Genomic DNA, 21,434 nt, shown 5'->3' with positions numbered 1-21,434 from the left:
CAAAATTAGAATTCAATAATATATTCAGAAATAAGTATCAAATATTCATAGCTGTCATAATTTACAAATTCGATTGCAAGAGGGAATGAGTGAAGGTGGTGAAAAAGTGACATGTGGCGATTGGTGATGAAGACAGTACACTATATATAAGACAAATAAACGTGAAGCCAAAGAGAGGGGAAAATAATTTCTGTTTGTCCTTATTATTTTAGCACATATGCTACAGGATCCATTGATAAGTTAAACTATGATCGTGAGCGTTGCGCAGACATATTTGGTACGTCGACGTTTCGATCCCGTTAGTAGCGCCAAATTAAAGTGCATCACACATGTCGCTTTTTCACCACAGTCACTCATTCCCTATTGCAATTGAATTTGTAAATTGGGACAGTCATGAATATTTGATACTTATTTCTGAATATAATATTGAATTTTAATTTTGATTTGTGTTATGTTATTTTTTTTCTCCTTCTCAAACCATTGGCATGTGTTATAAGTAAGCAGTTGCTACTGCGTACTCCAAGCAATTGAAAAAACCCCGACAGAACGAATTGTTCTATTTAATACGTATACCCAGGTTCTGAGGGACAATGGGTCGCCCCATTACTTTTTCTAACTTTCTAAAAGTGGCATTTTCAGACTTGTAATTTAAAATCTGAATTTTGCATTAAAGAGGATCTTAAATTACAATCTCTTAGGACACCAAACAGGATATTTCTACCTGCTCCCAAACAAAAGTTACCACATATCAAATGTAATAAGGTAACCAAAGTTATCCAATGCAAGAGGTAAGCCTTAACTTGTGAGTTTTTTACTAACAGGTCAAGCAAAACTTAAAAGTACCTGTCCGACGTTTTACATACAATGCACCCTTTCCCATGGGCTATTTAGGGCCTACCCTAGGGTTGACTCATATGTATTAAAGTGGGAGTTACAGGTTTCAGAAAAAGTTTATTTTTCTAAGTCGAATTCGCAGTTTAGAACTGAGTACAGGCTGCAGTGGAATGTCTGGGACGTATTTTAGGGGGCTACTTAAGTGGATGGTACAATAAGAGCTGCAGGTCCACAAGGACCATTTAATTTGCCAGCCCTGGGTGGTATATGGTATACCACCTTACAAGGGACTTATAAGTAAATTAAATATGCCAATCAGATGTAAGCCAATGTTACCATGTTTTAGGGAGTAAGCACAGGAACCTTTGAATTGGTTATGAGTTATCCCTCTCAAAAAAAACCCTAATATTCCGGTTACCCAATATCAAAATCTCAGACCCATCTCCCTCTTGCCACAATGCGCTAAAATTATAGAAAAAATAGTCAACAAACAACTAATGGCTTTTCTAGAAGAAGGAAACATACTTCATTCCACACAATCAGGTTTCAGACCTGGATACTCCACGGAGTCCGCGGTTCTTTACTCCACGGAGTGTATTCGCAAGATGGTAGATGAGGGGGAGACAGCTGCACTTGTCATGCTAGACTTAAGTGCAGCTTTCGATACTGTGCTACATGACACTCTGCTGTCCCGACTATCAGACATTGGAGTGAGGGATCATGCTCTTGCCTGGTTTAAATCTTTCCTCTCCAAAAGATCATTCCAAATACATTGCCCACCCTTCAAGTCATCTTCTCGCGACGTCAGCTATGGGGTTCCACAGGGCTCTAGTTTGAGCCCTACCTTGTTCAACATCTATATGGAACCCCTAGCTCGAGTCGTAGAGAACTTTGGGGTGGGCATTGTCAGCTATGCTGACGACACCCAGCTCATGTTCAAGCTCACTCCAGATAGCGAGAAATTTGCCACCAATTTCTCTAGCTGCATGGCTGCGGTCGCCACCTGGATGGATAATAACTGCCTCCGTTTAAATGGTGACAAAACGGAGGTGCTAGTGGTAGGGAACAAAACCTCAATATGGTCCCAGGCTTGGTGGCCTACTACACTGGGTGAGTGCCCCCACCCAGTCGAAAAAGTAAAAAACCTAGGGATAATGATTGACTCGGATTTGTCGGGAAAATCACAAGTCAATAAAACAATAGGCAAATGTATGGGCACGTTAAAAATCTTGCGAAAAACTATCGATCTTATTCCCATTGAAGCAAAGAAAACTTTAGTGCATGCACTAATAACACCCCACCTGGATTACGGAAACGTTCTCCTATTAGGTGTGAACCAAAAACAACTGCACCAGCTTCAATGCATTCAAAATGCTGCCGCCCGTATGGTACTGGGTTTACCAAAAAGAACATCCGCCAGAGCGGCCTTGTCTAAGCTACATTGGCTCCCAGTTAGAGAAAGAATTAGATTCAAGAGTCTCTGCTATGCCCATAAAATTGCACACAACAAAGGACCTACCTATTTGAGAAATCTTCTCACTATCCATCGTCCTACCAGAAACCTCAGATCCTCGGGTATGTCACAATTTAAACTTCCCCGGATCTATAGAGCAAAACTGGGTGGCCGCTCCTTTCCATTCCTTGGAGCAAAACATTGGAATGCCCTCCCAGTTCATCTGAGAATGGAACCGTCAGAAACCCTTTTTAGAGCTAAACTAAAAACTCATCTCTTCCCCCATTAACATTTTTCTGTACTCTGTTCCGGTGGGCCGTAGGGAGTTTTGTCAGCAATTAGCGCGGGGATACACAGGTGTGCAGCCATGCGCTTTATAAAACGCTTTATTATTATTATTATTAGTGGTAAAGTGCACAGAATCTTAAGGCCATCAAAAATTAAATTCAGCCCAAACGCATGCCCTACGCACCCATATACAGACAGACACTTCCAACCCGGAGTACTCACCCATGGAGGACAGGCTCCTGCTTTACTCCATTCTAGAGAAGCTCACGTCCACTATTTATTGCAAACTCATAAATAACATGTCTGACCCCATGGTGTCCCTACAAGCGAGATGGGAGAAAGATGTCGGCGACCTGGAAGATGACGATTGGCAGGATGCCCTACAGAGCCCCAGCGAAATCGCGATACGGATTAGGTTCCGTCTTGTCCAATTAAAAATCTTGCACCGGGTGTACTACCCGTGAACTCACCTGTTTTCATGGGCAGGAGCCTGTCTCCCTTGTGTGCGCGGTGCTATCAGGGGGAGGGAACCTTCTTCCATATTCTCTGGGATTGTCCGAATGTGGTACCCTTCTGGACCAAGGTGGCACATACTATGGCGACAGTAGTGGGGTCGCCGGTCCCGGTGGAACCCAGGTGGCTTATGTTAATGATTAAAGGGAAGACGGACTGGCCAAGGTACGACGAGATCTGGCTGGCCTAGGCGGCCGAGGTGGCTAAAAGAAATGTTGCCAGGTGTTGAGGGACGCCGGATGCCCCACAATGGGACCAGTGGCAACAAGATTTGGATTAGTGCCAAAGGGAGGAGGAAACAATCTATAAGGCTAGGGGTTGCGTGAAGAAATGGAAGAGGATCTGGGGTCCCTGGCGGAAGTACCGAGCCATGGGGGGAGGTGTGAAATAAGAGTGACACTGGTTACTGCTCCACGATACTGTACTGCATGCCTTCGAATGTACAATGAAATGTTATCATTTCACACACCAATTTGAACACTGCTCTGTATTTTCTGTATCATCGAGCAAAGTTAATAAAAAGATTTTTTTAAACAAATCATCAGAAATAGGAGGGGAGAAGGCAAAATGTTTGGGGGAAGACCACCGTAAGGCTGACAGGTCTAACACATCCCATCCCAGTCGACTGTGACAATGAATTAACATGTTCCAGAGAATTCAGGAAATTAAATTCTGGTTAAAGTACATTTCTAAGTTGCTAGAACTGCAGGAAAGGAATTGGGAGGTGACACAAAAGGAAGAATAAGTGTGAATTTGTGGAGATGGTTTTGACAATCAACAGTAAAAATATATGTTAAAAGTGGTACGTGGTACAGAGAATGACAAGAAAAGAAATTGCTTCAGAGTTATTGACAGCATGCCACCACCAGCAACTCAATTTTCTATAAATCCTACTTCCCAGTCATTAAGGTCACCACATCAGTATACAAAGCTGTGAGAGGGTTATTTTAGCCCTACAGTACTAGGTATTTAATTGAATGTGAAACAAAGTGTTTAGTTAACAACTGAATTTCTACATTTGGTTTAACTGAAATTGCATTTACCTTTGCTGTCTGCATTTCTTCCTGTACTTCTTGATCTCTTCTTCTAAGAACTGATTTCTCTTTTCTAACCTGAAAACAAGACAGTAAAATGTCAGTCTAGAAACATTTTTAAAAGCACCGATAAAGCTAACAAGTCTGGTGCTACATGCCACACGTTTAGCTTTCCCAATGAAAGTTTTGTTTTTTCACTTGTTTTGAAAAACCTTGTTGATGAGAAGCTACTGTGTCCGCGTCAATCAAAAATAAAAACATTGGCTAAAACCAAAAATATGTTTGGGTCTCAAAAAGAATACTTACAAAGTAGGCCCTGAAAAGAACACAGAAGGCCCGATTCACAAAGGTAAGCGTACACCTTTGTGGAAGTTTACACATTTGTGGTATTCACAAAGGTAAACTTAGACCAAAAGTTTAACTTTACTCCTTTTCCGTATTCACAAAGGTAAACTTGGACCAAAAGTCTAACTTTATTACATTGCGGCATTCACAAAGGTAAACTTAGACCACAAGTCAAATTTTACTACTCTTTGGTATTCACATAGGTAAACTTACATTAAAAAAATCTAAAATTACTAGCAGTAACTTACCCGTGTGAATATCAAAAAGTAGTAAAGTTAGACTTTTGGTTTAAGTTTATCTTTAACTTACACAAAAGTGTAAGTTTACCTTTGTGAATCAGGCCCTGTGAGTGTGGATGTGCCTCTTGTGCAAGGGCAGAATTATGTCTCTCACAGTGAACCTAGGTAATGGCTGTATTGGGCCGACCTATTACACAATGATGTATGCTGTGGCGGCCGAAAGAAAAATGTGGCTCACACAATTAAAAACCAATGGATTAAGGGAAATGATGAAAGGTCCTAGGAGTAAGTACATTATGCATATAATTTTTTTAAATCTCAAAAGGTCTTGGCTGACACCAGACCTAATTACAATTTGGTAAAACATTGATAATGCTTGCTGCTCTCCTAAAGACAAGTTGAAAAGTATTCTGGAGGATAATGCATTGTGACTTTAAATTTCAGGATTTAAAGTAGCAGGATACCCTGACTGGTTCTGTATAAAACCCTGTTGATCTGGTCTTAGAAGCTTCCAAGGAAAGCCAGATGTGCTGTTGTTGATTCAGTACTTTGGAAATCAGCAAACTGTTTTGCTCAATGCAGTGCTTAGTTAGAGTCAGTGTTGTAAGTGGGCACCACTGGCAATCCTTTTAGGGGTACAGAACAAACAAGCTACATATGTTTGGTAACAATATTAATGGTGGATACTCTATCTAAACACAGCTTCCTCACCTTAGAATATCCTCCGGATGCCAACCTGGGCCTGGAGAATTTTTCAAGCAATACCCCTCACTCCGAAAGGTGGCTACCCCTGCAGCTGACGTCAGTTTCCTGTATTTTTCCTTTATGTGCCCTCAGACGAGGAGTATAAAACAATTGCTGGTGACCGCTAACTTAGACTGTTTTAGATGTTAAAAAGAGACCACTTCACAGAAAGAGGAACGTGGGAGGGCAGGGGGAATCTGAGGTTAGATAGAGAATCCCAAGAGCATTACAGAAGGTAAGGTAAGTAACTTGTTCTTCTGATAAGTAGTTTTAATCTCTGATTCTTATTTCTTTATAATCAAACTTTTTCATTTTCCATAACAACCAGTACAGATATCCAAGGATAGTGTCAGACTAATGTGGCGGATCATACATAAAGGGCTGCTAAATGGATGAAAAAAGATAACTTACAACTAACATGAAACAGTTCAACTCCCTGGATTCGTACACCAATGACAAGAAAACCAACCTCACCAGCAGAACTGTTACACTCCCTCTAGCCTCCCCAAGCCCTACGTGTAACCTCAAATTCCTCACCTTATAATATATATCAAAGCAGTACCTCCCAAAGGCAGACTGTGGAGTGGACTCAAACCAAAAAGTCTTGTAGAACCAAGTAGGTGAAGAAGTGTCCTTCCTACTGGACCTAGTGTTTCGTGAATGTATGCACTGATGCTAACATAGCAGCTTGGCAGATATCTAGGATAGACACCCCTCACTCCAGCGCAGTTGTAGCAGCCTTGCCTGACGTGGAATAGGCTGTCAGACTTTCCAAGTGCTGCTTCAAGGCCAGCACAATGCAGTTCTTGATGCAGAGGACTATCCTCATCAAAAGGGACCTCTTCTGCATAGCTTTCCCTTTCTTTGCTCGAGAAAACCCAACACAGTTCACTGTCCCCTCGATGGTACGATCATTGCAAAACCTTAAAATTAGTTTGGATTCAACTGATGTAACCTCTCCTTCTCTTACGAGTGACAAAGGGGAGAAAAGAACGCTGATAGAGTGGTTGGCTGTCAGACATGGCTGGGATAGGGATAATGTCGCTGGAATCCCCTTCCGTTGCCACAAAAGGGGAGAAAGGTAGACTGGCCACGAGGAGTAAAAGAGAGGCCCATAGATCTGGCCTGAGCTCAAGAGTCCTTGAACCGCACTAGGGCCGAATCTACCTTTTCCCCAAAAAGACGGATTCCATCAAAGGGCATGTCCATCAAATTAGACTGGACATCGCCGAAGAAGAAAGTTGTCCTAAGCCAGGCATGGCGCCTCAAGGCCACTGTCGTGGAAATCAATATGCCCAGCGAATCCGTTGTTTCAAGGCCACATCCGTATGGTCAGTTTTGCTGCACCTCTCCCATCCTTAACTGCCTGAGAGAGCAAAGCCCGGGCCTTCTCCAGGACTTGTGGCAGCACTTGCGCAACCATCTCCCAAAGGGAGAGGGAGAAACAGCCCAATAAGAATGAGGTATTCACCGACCGCAATGCCAGGCTGGAGGAAGAAAACATTTTCTTGCCAAATGAACCCAGCCTCTTGGATTCCCTATCCAGAGGGGCGGAAGGGCACGTGCCCTGAGAAGTAGAGGCCCGCATCACCAAACTTTCTAGGGTGGGTGTTGGCTGAGGAACTTTGGGTTGCCTGGAGCTGGGCGACGTGCAATTGTCATGTTCACAGGAGCCCCTGTGCAAGGCTTGGACCACATGCCTAGAAGGACATCCGCTAGTGCTTCATTAAAGGAAAAAGGGGTTCTGAGGTAGAAGCCCTAGGTTGAAGCACTTTGGTCAGGAGATATGTCCTGACCTCCACGGAGGGCAACTCCAGTCCAAGGACCTTGACTGCCCTCTTAACCACCATGGCATAAGATGCCCCTTCTCTGTCACCATAGTTGGTTAAGAGAGCATGCCAGTATCTGGAGAAATATTCAGTGCACTGGCATTAACAAGTTCCCCATACAAGTACAACTGCTCTGCAAAATCAACCTGGTGTTCCAAAGGGTACATAGACCCCTCCCATTCCTCTCCCGAGCCTAACACATCCACAAAGTGTTCAGGCACAACAAAGAACCCCTGGGTTCTGTCGACGTCGGAATCGGCTAGTCGGGGATAAGGATGTGGCTGGTACCGCTGATGAGCACTGGTGGCACCGAAGGCACCGACTTTGGGTCCGAAGCTAGGAGGCGGGGGGTGCGCGTTGGCATGACCAGCATTGATCCAGATCTGTGATCAGATCCCTGGATCACTGAAATAATATCGAGCCCATTAATATCGACTTGCAAAAATATCAATGAGAAAATATCGAGGGACAAAATATCGAGTTTCTATCTTTATACAGGTAAGTACAAAAATATTGACTCTAAAATATCGACTGTAAATAATATAGACTGTCAAAATATCGTTTTTTTATATGTCTTTAAATTAAGTTAAAACTAATATAAAAATAAATATATTTAATATAAACTTTGTAAAAATGATTAAATAATTGTAATATTAATAAATAATTAATGTAAATTACAACAGAAAAAACAATATATATATATATATATATATATATATATATATATATATATATATAAATACATATTATTAACTAAACATATATAATATTTTTACCGTAGCATAGCAAGTTGGTTAAAATTTATTGTAATAACTATAGTGAATTCAACAGTAGAAAAACGCTGGATAGCGTAGGGGTAAAAATTACTATTCCCACTCCACTGGGTGCAACAGTAGGGAAAACGTTGGATAGCGTAGGGGTAAAAATTACTATTCCCACTCCAGTGGGTGCAACAGTAGGGAAAACATTGGATAGCGTAAGGGTTAAAATTACTATTCCCACTCCAGTGGGTGCAAAAGTAGGGAAAGCGTTGGATAGCGTAGGGGTAAAAATTACTATTCCCACTCCAGTGGGTGCAACAGTAGGGAAAGCGTTGGATAGCGTGGGGGATAAAATTACTATTCCCACTCCAGTGGGTGCAACAGTAGGGAAATCGTTGGATAGTGTAGGGGTAAAAATTACTATTCCCACTCCAGTGGGTGCAACAGTAGGGAAAGCGTTGGATAGTGTAGGGGTTAAAATTACTATTCCCACTCCAGTGGGTGCAACAGAAGGGAAAACATTGGATAGCGTAAGGGTTAAAATTACTATTCCCACTCCAGTGGGTGCAACAGTAGGGAAAGCGTTGGATAGCGTAGGGGTAAAAATTACTATTCCCACTCCAGTGGGTGCAACAGTAGGGAAAGCGTTGGATAGCGTAGGGGTTAAAATTACTATTCCCACTCCAGTGGGTGCAACAGAAGGGAAAACATTGGATAGCGTAAGGGTTAAAATTACTATTCCCACTCCAGTGGGTGCAACAGTAGGGAAAGCGTTGGATAGCGTAGGGGTAAAAATTATTATTCCCACTCCAGTGGGTGCAACAGTAGGGAAAGCGTTGGATAGCGTAGGGGTTAAAATTACTATTCCCACTCCAGTGGGTGCAACAGTAGGGAAAGCGTTGGATAGCGTAGGGGTTAAAATTACTATTCCCACTCCAGTGGGTGCAACAGTAGGGAAAGCGCTGGATAGCGTAGGGGTTAAAATGACTAATAATTATTTAACAATTAACCATTTTTATTAATTTACATAATTATTTATTTATTATTAAATAACTTCCCACCCTATCCCCCTATAAACTCACACCCCACTACAGAAAATAATTTACTAAATATTAATTATTTATCAACTAAATATTTATAATTATTTACCAATTAAATTTTCATTTATTACCAATTAATAATTATTTAACAATTATTATTAATTAACATAATTATTTAATTATTATTAAATTACTTCCCACCCTATCCCCCTATAAACCCACAACCCACTACAGAAAATATTTTACTAAATATTAATTATTTATCAATTAAATATTTATAATTAATTACCAATTATATTTTAATTAATTACCTATTAATAATGAATTAACAATTATTATTAATTTACATAATTAATTAATTATAATAAAATTACTTCCCACCCTATTCCCCTATAAACCCACAACCCGCTACAGAAAACATTTTACTGAAAATTAATTATTAATTATTTATTATTTTTTACCAATTATATTTTAATTATTTACCAATTAATAATTAATTAACAATTATTAATAATTTACATAATTAATTAATTATAATTAAATTACTTCCCACCCTATTCCCCTATAAATCCACAACCCGCTACAGATTTATATTACACAATTATTAAAATTTTTTAATAACTACCTTATTTTAGATTTTTTTTGTCTATATTCTATCTAGTCGATATTATGTCTAGTCTATATTTTTGATTCAATATTTTGGCTATTATTATCGATATTACTCGATATTTTTGTAGTCTATATTATGTCTGGTCGATATTTTGGCTAGTCTATATTTTTTACTCGATATTTTGTCCAAACGATATTTTGGAATCAATATTATGTCTGTTTACCCAGATCTCTGTGGCCCCACCGGTGCAATGGCCGGAGGACCTCGTAGGACTGTTTGATTTGAGTGGGGGTCGCTCCAGCTCTGTAGAACCGTGCCTAGACTCCTTCCTCGACGGATGACAGTTGAGGTGAAGATGAAGTCCATTTTGACTTCTTCTACTTCTTGTGCCTCTTACCTGATTGTCCCAAAGACCTAGAGTGGGACGAAGAGGGCTTTGGGCTCCGACAGCTGTTCCGCAACCTCCTCTTCCTTGATCAGGACCGGGTCCTCCGCGTAGTGTCGCTTGACGTATAGGCTGCAGGCTGCAAGGAGCTTCAAACCCTGCTCCCGCAAGGCCTTAGCGAGGTCTTGAGCACGACTTCGGATCTGAGTCGCGCTCAAGACACCAGAGGCAGACGAGGTGGAGATCGGTAACCAACATCATGCGGGGACAGGCCCCGCATGACTTGAACCCTGTCTTGCTCGAAGACATCCTTACACACAATGGAAAAAATTCTCAAATTTGACAAAAGGTCTAGAAAAAACCTACAAAAAGTGACAGAGGGGCAGCTCCTCCCAGAATGGCGCTTACCTGGCGTGGAAAGAAAAGAACTCACGTCCACGTGCCTGGGTGGCCCCTATATAGGTACCACAATGTCATAATCGACGCTACCGACATCTATCGACATCATGCAGAGGCGAATGGAGCCACCCGACGGCACGTGCAAAGGCTATTGCTCAGCAGACGTTTCCAGATCAAGCCTGACGCCTGGGAATTTCAAAGGTAAGGAATCTGCAGGTAGAAGTCTCTATCAGATACTGATCTTACCTTCTGTATACATGTCAAAAAGATCATTGGTATATATTTTACTCCACTTTGAAGAGCTTAAAGAAAATGTGTGTTCTAGTTGAGTTGAATGGAGAAGGCTGGTGTTCCTGGCAGCTATCTCTTCCTGTGTGAATTATAGGAATGCAGTCTTGCTTGGTTTACCTAAATATCTTTAGTCACCTTAGGATTGTCAGCTACTAAATCCCAGTTAAACTCCCATCATAATTTACCAGTGCATAAATATATATTGTTTAAGACACTTGCATGGTGAAAAAGGCACTTGCTGACACTTGTCCTGATTATCTCAGCTCTTTGCCTCAGCACTATGAACCCTCTCCCAGGCATTCTTTCCATTTTCATGCACTCTTTGTTATGCCCATATTCTACAGCACCAGAACAAGCATATTATTTTTCAAGGGTTCTGGCTTCTATTTTTCAGAACACCAGAGGTATAAATGCATCCATTCTAGGGGCTTGTGTTTGACCTCATGATCACAGATTCAAATCCCGGCTGGTCTGTTCAGCCTTTTATCCTTCTGAGGTCGAGAAAATGAGTACCATTGAGTAGGGTAACAATAAACATCTGTTATCCAGCTCCAAAATCCCCATGAGTGAACGTGCGCTTTACAAATATACGCAATGTTAATTGTGCCAGCTAACATCAATGTTTACATTTTATCCTGGAGTAACAGGACTTTGCATAACCCTCTGCTGTGAATGATCAATCAATCAATCAGTCATCTGTTAAGCGCACTACATACCCGCGAGGGTCTCAAGGCGATGGGGTGGGGGAGGTGGGGGCCGCTACTGATCGAACAGCCAGGCATTTAGTGTCCTACTGAAGGTCAGCAGGTCTTGGGTCTGTCGTAGGCTCAGTGGGAGGGTGTTCTATGTCTCGGCGGCGAGTTGGGAGAAGGATCTCCCGCAGGTGGTTGTTCTTCAGATGTGCGGGCGGTGGCGGGTGAGAGGTCGGCAGAGCGTAGCTGGCGGTTGGGGGTGTAGAAGGAAAGCTATCTTTAGAGGTAGGCTGTCGAATTGGCCGCCCTCTCTAGTTTGGCTGCTACATAATGCAGCTCAAGGTCGGGTGCTCCCAGTCTCCCTTGAGTCAGCGGTTGCTGCACTTTCTCCAATGTCACCATGCATTTGGCCACACCCCATTTCAAACTAACAAGCTGTAGTTGCCCGAAGAACCAAACTAGGCTGCTTATTGTAATATCTACAAAATAATGCAATAAGTAAGTTAGCCTAATTAGTTTGGCAGGGCTTCCTTACCTATATTTTAAAATGGCAGAATGCGCTGATTTTCTCAGCTTCTGCAAGTGCCAATCCTACGTTACCCACTCCGTGTCCCTGTTGTGATGCACTTGAACCCCAATGTATTTAAATGAGTCTGGCGCCTATTTTTGCAGAGCACATTGTTGTATTCAACATGTCTCTGCATTGTGACTTCAAGGAGAAAGGACTGGATTTCCCCCAGCTGCCCCTTAAACCTGCCAAAATACCAACATAAACTAGTAAGTTGACAATCAAGCTTCAAACTACATCGTAGCATCTAATATAAAGAATAATGTCGTCAGAGTACAGGGAGATATTATGTTGGATGCCAGAAACGGTGATTAATTTCTCACTGGTCCTATAGCACATTCGGTGAGCCAAGGATTCCATTGAGAGGGCAAACAGTAATGGTGACATTGGATATCCTGATGGGAGGGGATCCATGCCTATTATCCACCAGCTTGAGATTATTTCAACTATTCTATTTCTTGAGGTTAGGGCAGCATATAGTAGCTCAATCCAACATTTAAATTCTAGGACAAAATTCATACATTTTTGGACTTATTTTTTTTCAAAGATAGACCCTTATTCAACTTTCAAAACAGAACAGAAAATACAGGTCTTCAATTGCCGCAAAAGGGATCGCTTTTATACTGGAGTATTCTCCAGTCTAGATGTAGGTTACCCCCATTGTCGGTATACAAATTAGAAACTGTCCAGAATATGAAAAACCATGAGGCTCAATCCTACAATAGTAGCAACATAAACCATGATGTGTCATGCAGGCTTAACCACCAACAGGATTAACGCCTGAGAAACAATAGGGACCCCCATACGTCTCAGGAATTAATCCCACCTCAGTGTGTCAAATGATTAGGTCTCACCTACGCAGCGAGCATGCACTGCATAGGAAAGAGACCTTTAGCCATCGGCACAGCTTTGGGGGAAAAAAAGTGCACGCGTTGCATTGCTTCCAATGGTAACGCATGCACATCTGACGATTCCCTTGCGGGAGCCAGCGTCGCCATATGGTCGCAATCATCGTCCGTTGCTGCTCGCTCCCGCAAGGGAATCGCGCAGGTCCCCTCCGCCTGCTGCCAAGTGAGGCGCGCGCGTGTGCTGGTTTATTTCCAGTTCCATTTCAACGCCCCCCCTCGTCCATTCTGCCCCGGTTTCTCTGGCCCCTGCCCCACTGCAAGCTTGGTTTCTCCCACTCCAGATTCCTACTCTCGCTGTCTGTGGCTTTGCATCTCCTCCTAAGAACCTGAATTAATTCTTACTCCTCCTGCACCCAAGCAAGTTCCCCGATGATAATGAAATCCCTTTCGCTGGACGTTCTCTAGTTAGTTTTGATTTGATGACTCTTTGATCATTGATAACGGTGACGCAACATGTGGCCACTGTTTTACCGCCTTGGACTGATAACATCTCGTCCTTCGCCCTCGCCCTCGTACTCACAGTGCCCCGGATGCGTTTCCTATTCATGGTGCATATCTTGCTGCTGTGTGACCGAATGCTAAACCAATAATAATCCATCCTTAGAATGATGTGCGGTTCACGCGGCCGAAAGACACCACCGTCAGGGGGGTAGCTTTCAATGGTGTTGCAAGTGCTGTGGTAACTGGGGACCTATGGGGCGCACTAAAACCTGGTTATTACAGTAGGTTGCTATCCAGCCCGAAGTCAGGTGGCCTATTTTGTTTGCCTACACTAGGCACTTTTACTATGCCAAGGCTCATCCTCTGGCGAGTTGATGCGCAATGGGCCTGTCATGACTTCCCTCAAGCTTTAGAACCTCCAGTACTGTTGATAACCAGGAACATAGCGGCAGAGGACCCCTGCGTTCTTACTCAGCGTTAAGCTGGGGTTCGCTCAGTTTGCTAGAGAATAGATGTGTGTTCATGTGAGGCCTTATGCACCAGGCCTGGTGAAAGTTTTACCATTACTTGCACCACACCGAAAACTCAGGAATTTGAGTCAGAAAGGTTTGAAAGCCGCACGTTACTTCCAGTTTACTAGTAGTGCTGCTGGTACAACTTAATCCCCTGACCACCTCACCGCCTTTGGCCTACCGTGTGGAAACGTATGCTGGCCTCTCGCTGGGGGAGGCGGGCACCTTATGTAATTGTTTAATTTTTAGAAAGTGTTAAACGTAGTTACAGGTATTTACAGCCAATACACGTCAAAGAGGCCACACAATAATGTGTACCTCAAAAAAGCAGTACTGTATTTGTTTTCCTGGCGAAGGTTATATCATAAAATGAATCAGTCTGCCACAGCCCATGCATGCAAGGCAGTTCGCAGTGTAGAGCTGCTCCGAGGCGTGCAGGTGCGAACCTGCCAGAGGATCGAGAGTATTGCCGCTGTACCTGGCATCTTTAAACTCACCCTGTCATGTGATATGGGGAGAGGTTAACTTGAGAGCTCTCTAATCTACATGTTTCAATAATGAAGCACTGAGGCATTGCGTGCGCTGGCTCTTCCAGGCTTTCCTGTGCCATTCATGTACACACTCCCTCTCTCTACGCCATTGGACAGTGCCGACACACGTTAGTAGAGCGCATTAAATTTTAAGAGGAAAAGAAGTATAAGCTCCCAGTTGGTACCTTTTTTTCTTGGTATTGTTTTAATACATCTATTCCTCGGTATTCATTCCGAGAATCTTCTTGGGCATTCGGCAGCTTCAGCGGGAGATTCTGTGTATAAATTATGCACCCCGCTTGATTCTGTTGTGGAAAAGCTTCAAGTGTTTCAGGGGGGTGTCAACAACGGGGATGTGTTTTTAGTGCATACTTTTGTGATGTACTCAGAACACTTGCACTTTACACCACAAAGAGTTTTAGGTACTGTGCACCGTAATAAAACTATGACTAAACGTAACTGACCTGCCCAGGATGCGATTTCCCACTGTGAGCCCGCCATTATAGCCAGGTAGAGAGACACCTCAGTTTCTGTTCTAGAAGACTACGAAATTCAAGGAATTTCATTATTGTGGTATGGTATTCTGTTTGTAGCTCTGCCCAGGGCTTCTTCCAACTGCTTTACTAAAACAGGGCAGTGGTGAGCAAATGTCATGGTACTATTGGTTTCCTTACAGAAATCTACCAGTGTTAAAGGCGCTTTCTCCACTTTTGAGGCCCTGCTTCTGCATTTTTACAATGCTGCAACTAGTTAACAGAGCTCTCCCACAACCAAGATCTTTGCAGTGGGACAGGAAGACATGTGGTCAGAAGCTCAGTATTAATGTAAATAAAGGAATGCCCTAGTGCCCCCTTTTTTAATGCAGTGCTGTGTTGGGACATTATTGCTGCTGCCTGCAAGCATTACTCAAAAGCACATTGGTGAAAGAAAGGCAGGGAGGCTGGAACCGCTAACAGTGAATTGTGTCCAGCAGAAGCAGTCCTTTCCTATGTTCTTTGGTGGCCGCAGCAGTTAAAAAGGGCAGCTACATAAGAAACTTTTAATGAGGGCAAATGAAGCGATGCTGGGACTTATTCTTTGGCCGGACCCAGTTTATGGCAGGTCAACTGAGAAATATTCAGCCTTTCTATCTATGAAATGGGACCGTCTAGTGGATATGGTCATCAATATTATTCTTTTCAAAATACTATCAGTGTAAGAAAGAGGCAGCAACTTCTCTCCAGTCACGCAGCTTGCTTTGATCTCTTTTGCCATCTGTGGGAAGAGCAGGCTGTAGCTTTAACCGGCAGTGCCAATAGACCCATGGGTTCCTCCTCCGTTCCTTAGCGAATAAGGTTGTGGTGTTACCTGGCGTGTTCGTATAGGAACTTAAACCCTTGGTGCTGTCTTGAACACCAGCACAGGTGCCACCCTCCTAGGCTCTGTGCCAGGCCACTGCAGCTTCTGGAAAGGTGGGTGCAGAAATTGGCGCATATCACCAATATAATTTGATGGAGGATGTTCTCTACAATGTATATACAGGTGCCTTTTTAGCTTTGTTTTTCCAAAGGTAGCAATTGTGGTCCGGTTAAAGATCCTATTGCAGTGTAGTTCCTCGCCTCCTCGCTATTGCGTGTTTTGTTTCTACATTTTCTCCTTTACGTGCAACCTTGGGGCCCCCTTTCACCGATTCAGGACCGCGTTCCTTATTGCTGGTAGTGTAGACCCTGTTCTTTATGTCCACTGTATCTTACATCTGTTTTTTTGCTGCCGGTTTCTAAGTTGTATGAATGCATTAGTTGCGGCCGCGAACAATACTCTTGGAGCCTGGGAAGTTGGAGATCTCTGTGTGAAAGCGGGTCAAGGAGAGGAGGCTCTAATGTCCCTCCCACTGATGACATCCCGAGGTGCTGAGTGTTCATCACCCGTACGCCTTAGTGCCCAGGGCGTTTCTCTGGGCTCCTGTGTGCCAGCAAATGTTGCAATACAGGCTATAGAGGAGTTATTATTCACCTGGTAGTAAATGAAAAGAGGGCCTCCCAGTTAGATGTCGAGCCTTGATAACAATTGTAGGACATTTGTTTTTAGGCTAATGGGGACTCTCTCTGCACCGAGGATTCAGTAGTAAAATGACAGACTCACTTTACTTTTGTAACACTTGCATCAGTCCCACCTGACACTTTCCTTCTCCCACAAACTCTTTCTCATCAATTCTGTTTTCCTCTACCTTTCTCTCTTCCTCCGTCTTCCCCTCCCCATTCAATCAATCAATCAGAGTACTTGTAAAGAGCGGTACTTACCAGTGAGGGTCTCAAGGCGCTGAGGGGAGTGGGAGGGGGGGTGGGTGCTGCTACTGTTCGAAGAGCCAGGTCTTGAGGAGTCTTCTGAAGGCGAGTAGGTCTTGGGTCTGCTGTATGTGGATAGGGAGGGTGTTCTAGGTCCTGGCGGCGAGGTAGGAGAAGGATCTGCTGCCGGAAGTCATACGTTGGATGCGAGGGACAGCAGCGAGGGTGAGGCTGGCGGGTGGGGGTGTGGAAGTTGAGTCTGCTGTTCAGGTAGGCTGGTCTGGCGTTGTGTAGTGCTTTGTGTGCATGGATGAGGAGCTTGAAAGTGATCCTCTTGTCGACGGGGAGCCAGTGTAGGCTTCTCAGGTGGGGGGTGATGTGGTTGCGGCGGGGGATGTTGACGATCAGGCGGGCGGAGGCGTTTTGGATGCGTTGTAGTTGTTGTAGGTTTTTGACTGGGATTCCTGCGTAGAGTGCGTTGCCGTAGTCTAGTCTGCCGCTGATGAGGGCATGGGTCACCGTTCTTCTTGTTTCAGTCGGGATCCACTTGTAGATCCTGGGGAGCATGCGGAGGGTGTTGTAGCAGGAGGAGGACCTGTTTGGACATGTAGAGGGAGGAGTCGAGGATGAATCGTAGGTTGCATGCATGGTCGGTGGGTGTTGGTGCTGTTCCCATTGTAGTCGGCCACCAGGAGTCGTCCCAGGCTGAGGGTGTGGGTCCGAGGATGAGGACCTCCGTCATGTCTGAGTTCAGCTTTAGACGGCTGTTCCTCATCCAGTCGGCAACGGCCTTCATCCCCTCGTAGAGGTTGGTTTTAGCGATGTGTGGGTCCTTGGTGAGGGAGAGGATGTGCTGGGTGTCGTCGGTGTAGGAGATGATGTTGAGGTCGTGATGGCGGGCCACTTGTGCGAGGGGGGCCATGCAGCGTCGGGCTGAGGGATGACCCCTGGGGGATGCCGCAGATGATGTCGGTGGCTTCGGATCGGAAGGGTGGGAGGCGAACGCTATGTGTTCTGCCGGAGAGAAAGGACGAAGGTCCAGTCAAGGGCCTTTTCTTGGATTCCGACTTCTAGGAGGCATGTCTTTAGAGTGCGATGGCAGACCGTGTCGAAGGCGGGCGACAGGTCCAGGCGGATGAGGGCTGATGTTTCGCCGTTGTCTAGTTGGCACCTGATGCCGTCTGTGGCGGCGATGAGGGCTGTCTCAGTGCTGTGGTTTCGTCTGAATCCGGACTGGGAAGGGTCCACGGTGTTGTTATCTTCGAGGTGGCGGGTCAGTTGCATGGTGATGATTTTCTAGATGACCTTTGCCGGGAACGGGAGCAGGGAGATGGGCCGGAAGTTCTTGAGGTCCTTGGGGTCCGCTTTGGGCTTCTTGAGAAGGGCGATGATTTCGGAGTGCTTCCAGCTTTCCGGGAAGGTTGCTGTTTCGAAGAAGATGTTGATGACCTTCCGTAGTTGAGGTGCGATGGCTGCATCTGCTTTGTTGAATACGTGGTGTGGACACACGTCTGCCGGAGATCCTGAGTGGATGGAGTTCATGACCTTGCGTGTCTTGTCGTCGTTGACATTTGACCAGGAGGTCAGGCGGTTGGGGCTGGTGGTGTTCGCAGGGGAGGTGGCATCTGGCGTAGTCCGGCAGTCATGATGTTGAAGCTGTCGTGGATGTCAGCGATCTTGCTGTGGAAGAAGATGGCTAGTGATTCGCACAGTTCTTGTGAGGGCGGCATGTCGTTGGTGTTGGTGTTGGCACTGGGGTTGGAGAGTTCCTTAATGATGCTGAAGAGCTCTTTGCTATCGTGTGCGCTGTTGTTCAGGCGGTTTTTGAAGGAGGATTTCTTGGCTAGTCTCATGAGGTGGTGATGTCTGCGTGTGGCTTCCTTGTGGGCTGCGTGGTTGTCCTGTGTGCGTTCCCGGAGTCATGTTTTCTCCAGTTTCCGGCATATGTGCTTGGAGGTCTGGAGCTCGTCGGTGAACCAGGTGGCTCTCTTGCTGGCATGGTTGATGGAGGGTTTCTTGAGCGGGCGAGGGTGTTGGTGCAGTTGTCGATCCACTGTCTGAAGTTGCGGGCTGCGGCGTCTGGGTTGGTGGGGTCGGTGGGTGCGTTCTTGGTGAGGGAGGTGATCAGCTGGTCTTCGGTGACTTTGCTCCCGCAGCGGCGAGGCAGCTGTTGGGTGCGGTGGTGTATGGTTGGTTTCTTGAAGGTGAAATGGATGCAGAGGTGGTCAGTCCAGTGGAGTTCGGTGGTGTGGTTGAAGGTGACATGGGAGCCTGTGGAGAAGACGGGGTCCAGCGTGTGGCCGGCGGCATGGGTGGGTGCGGTGACGAGTTGTCTGAGGCCGAGGTTGGCGAGGTTGTCGATAAGGGTGGTGGAGTTGGCGTTGTTGTTGTTCTCGAGGTGGAAGTTCAGGTCCCCGAGGAGGATGTAGTCCGTGTAGGCGAGTGCGAGGGTGCTGGCGATGTCGGCGATGGAGTTGCTGAACTGAGCCCGAGGTCTGGGGGGCCTGTAGATGAGTGTTCCTCTGAGGGTGGTGTTGGGGTCGGTGTGGATACGGAAGTGCAGGTGTTTGGCAGTGTTGAGGGTATTGCCTGCGTGGGTGGCGACCTTGAGGGTGGACTTGTGGACAATGGCTATTCCTCCTCAGACTCCGTTGGCACGGTCCCTGCGGGTGATCTTGTAGCTTTCCGGGATGGCTATTGCGATGTCGGGTGCCCAGGAGTCGTTCAACCAGATCTCGGTCAGGAAGGCCACGTTTGGGGCGGAGGTGTAGCTGGACGGCATGCGGAGCGGGTGTTGAGGAGTATGAAGCGGAAGTGGTTGGGTTTGGTACTGGGAGGTTAGGTGGTTCTGTCGCAGGTGAAGCTGCAGGTGCGGCAGGAGAAGGGTCCGTGGGTTCGTTTTGGGGCGGCCTGGATGCAGGTGTGGTTTCGGCCGGCATTGAGTGCGTGGAGGGTGCTGGTGTCGTAGTGGAGTCTGGTGGCATGGCGGTTGCCGGGTCCAAGGGTTCTGGCGCTGGGCGCGATCCAAGCACCGACTGGCGCAGAAAGGATTGCCTTTAGCGCGCCTTCGGCGCAACAGCGGCGCACCAGCGGCCGCCAATTAAGACGGGGAGGGAGGGAGGAGCAGCTGGGAAGCGGGGCAGCAAGGAGGCGGGGCCACAGGATGTCCGTGGCGGGAAACGGGTGAGGGTAGAGAAGGAAAAAGGGGGAGGGGGACACGGGCTGGGCGCTACGACTGAGGGCAGGAAAAACGTACAATACAATGCTAAATGGCACACAGCAGGGAAATACAGTGGCAGCAGATAGGAATACGAAAACCGTAAAACAGTACAAAAACGTGTAATGCAATTCTAAATGGCACACAGCAGGGAAATACGGTGGCAGCAGATAGGAATAAGAAAACAGTCAAACAGTACAAAAACGTGCAAAACAATGCTAAATGGCACACAACAGGGAAAAACCAGCAGATAGGAATAAGAAACCAATCAAACAGTCAGCACAGCAGGATAGAACTTACGGCAGCGGCCGCAATGGGGGAAGGCACTGGCACACAGGTGGAGCTGTGCAGCAGGAGGGGAGTGACCTGGCCTGCAAGCAGGGTCAAGGGTCGCTCTCACTGCCACGGAGCGGCCGCCATTTAAGGCGGGGAGGGAGGGAGGAGCAGCTGGGAGGCGGGAGCGGGCGGCGAGGGGGCGGGCCGCAGGGGGTCCGAGGCGAGAAAAAGGGCGAGGGTACAGAAGGAAAAATGGGGGGAGGGGGGAAACGGGTAGGGCGCTACGACTGAGGGCAGGAAAAACTTACAATACAATGCTAAATGGCACACAGCAGGGAAATACAGCGGCAGCAGATAGGAATAAGAAAACAGTTAAACATTACAAAAACGTGTAATGCAATGCTAAATGGCACACAGCAGGGAAATACGGTGGCAGCAGATAGGAATAAGAAAACAGTCAAACAGTACAAAAACGTGCAAAACAATGCTAAATGGCACACAGCAGGGAAAAACAGTGGCAGCAGATAGGAATAAGAAACCAGCCAAACAGTCAGCACAGCAGGATAGAACTTACGGCAGCGGCCGCGAGGGGGAAGGCACTGGCACACAGGTGGAGCTGTGCGGCAGGAGGGGAGCGACCTGGCCTGCAAGCAGGGTTAAGGTACGCTCTCACTGCCGCGCAGCGGCCGCCATTTAAGGCGGGAGGGAGGGGGGAGCAGCTGGGAGGCGGGGCGGCGAGTAGGCGGGCCGCAGGGGGTCCGCAGCGGGAAACGGGCGAGGGTACAGAAGGAAAAAAGGGAGGAAGGGAGAAACGGGCAGGGCGCTATGACTGAGGGCTGGAAAAACATACAATACAATGCTAAATGGCACACAGCAGGGAAATACAGTGGCAGCAGACAGGAATAAGAAACCAGTCAAACAGTCAGCACAGCAGGATAGAACTTATGGCAGCGGCCGCGAGGGGGAAGGCACTTGCACACAGGTGGAGCTGTGCGGCAGGAGGGGAGCGACCTGGCCTGCCATTAATTGACTCTTTTTCGCTCACTGGATTTTCTCCAATAGTTCTTCAATCTCTATTGGGACAGCACCCAGGAAAATATGCTGCATCGCTAAATACTTATAAGGTCCCAAAGGCGAGACCTATTGGCTATGGCAATGCTTGTTTTTCTACATCCAGTGATGCAATGAAGCACCTAGTTCGGTCATTGATATGATTGCCATCTGATGTATCAGTCTCTTTAAGTTGGGTGCGATGCTTCTT

General features: G+C 46.0%; 1 protein-coding gene across 2 annotated transcripts in view; it reads right to left on the bottom strand.

Annotated features, from left to right (window-relative positions):
• Positions 1-21,434, bottom strand: part of CAGE1 (cancer antigen 1) — a 1,013,025-nt gene that overhangs the window by 170,534 nt on the left and 821,057 nt on the right. The window contains exon 1 of one of the 2 annotated variants that reach the window (XR_015310030.1): positions 4,132-4,204. Coding sequence is in view for 1 of the 2 variants with exons in the window: in XM_086966850.1 (XP_086822976.1) it covers positions 4,132-4,200 (69 nt within the window). In the remaining variant the exon portion in view is untranslated. Of the gene's footprint in view, positions 1-4,131; positions 4,205-21,434 lie in introns of those variants that run through there. The other variant, XM_086966850.1, reaches the window with a different exon arrangement.

Source organism: Lissotriton vulgaris, chromosome 4_1 (genome assembly GCF_964263255.1).
Source record: "Lissotriton vulgaris chromosome 4_1, aLisVul1.2, whole genome shotgun sequence".
NCBI classification, from domain to species: Eukaryota; Metazoa; Chordata; class Amphibia; order Caudata; family Salamandridae; genus Lissotriton; species Lissotriton vulgaris.
This window is presented reverse-complemented; position numbering and strand designations above follow the sequence as displayed.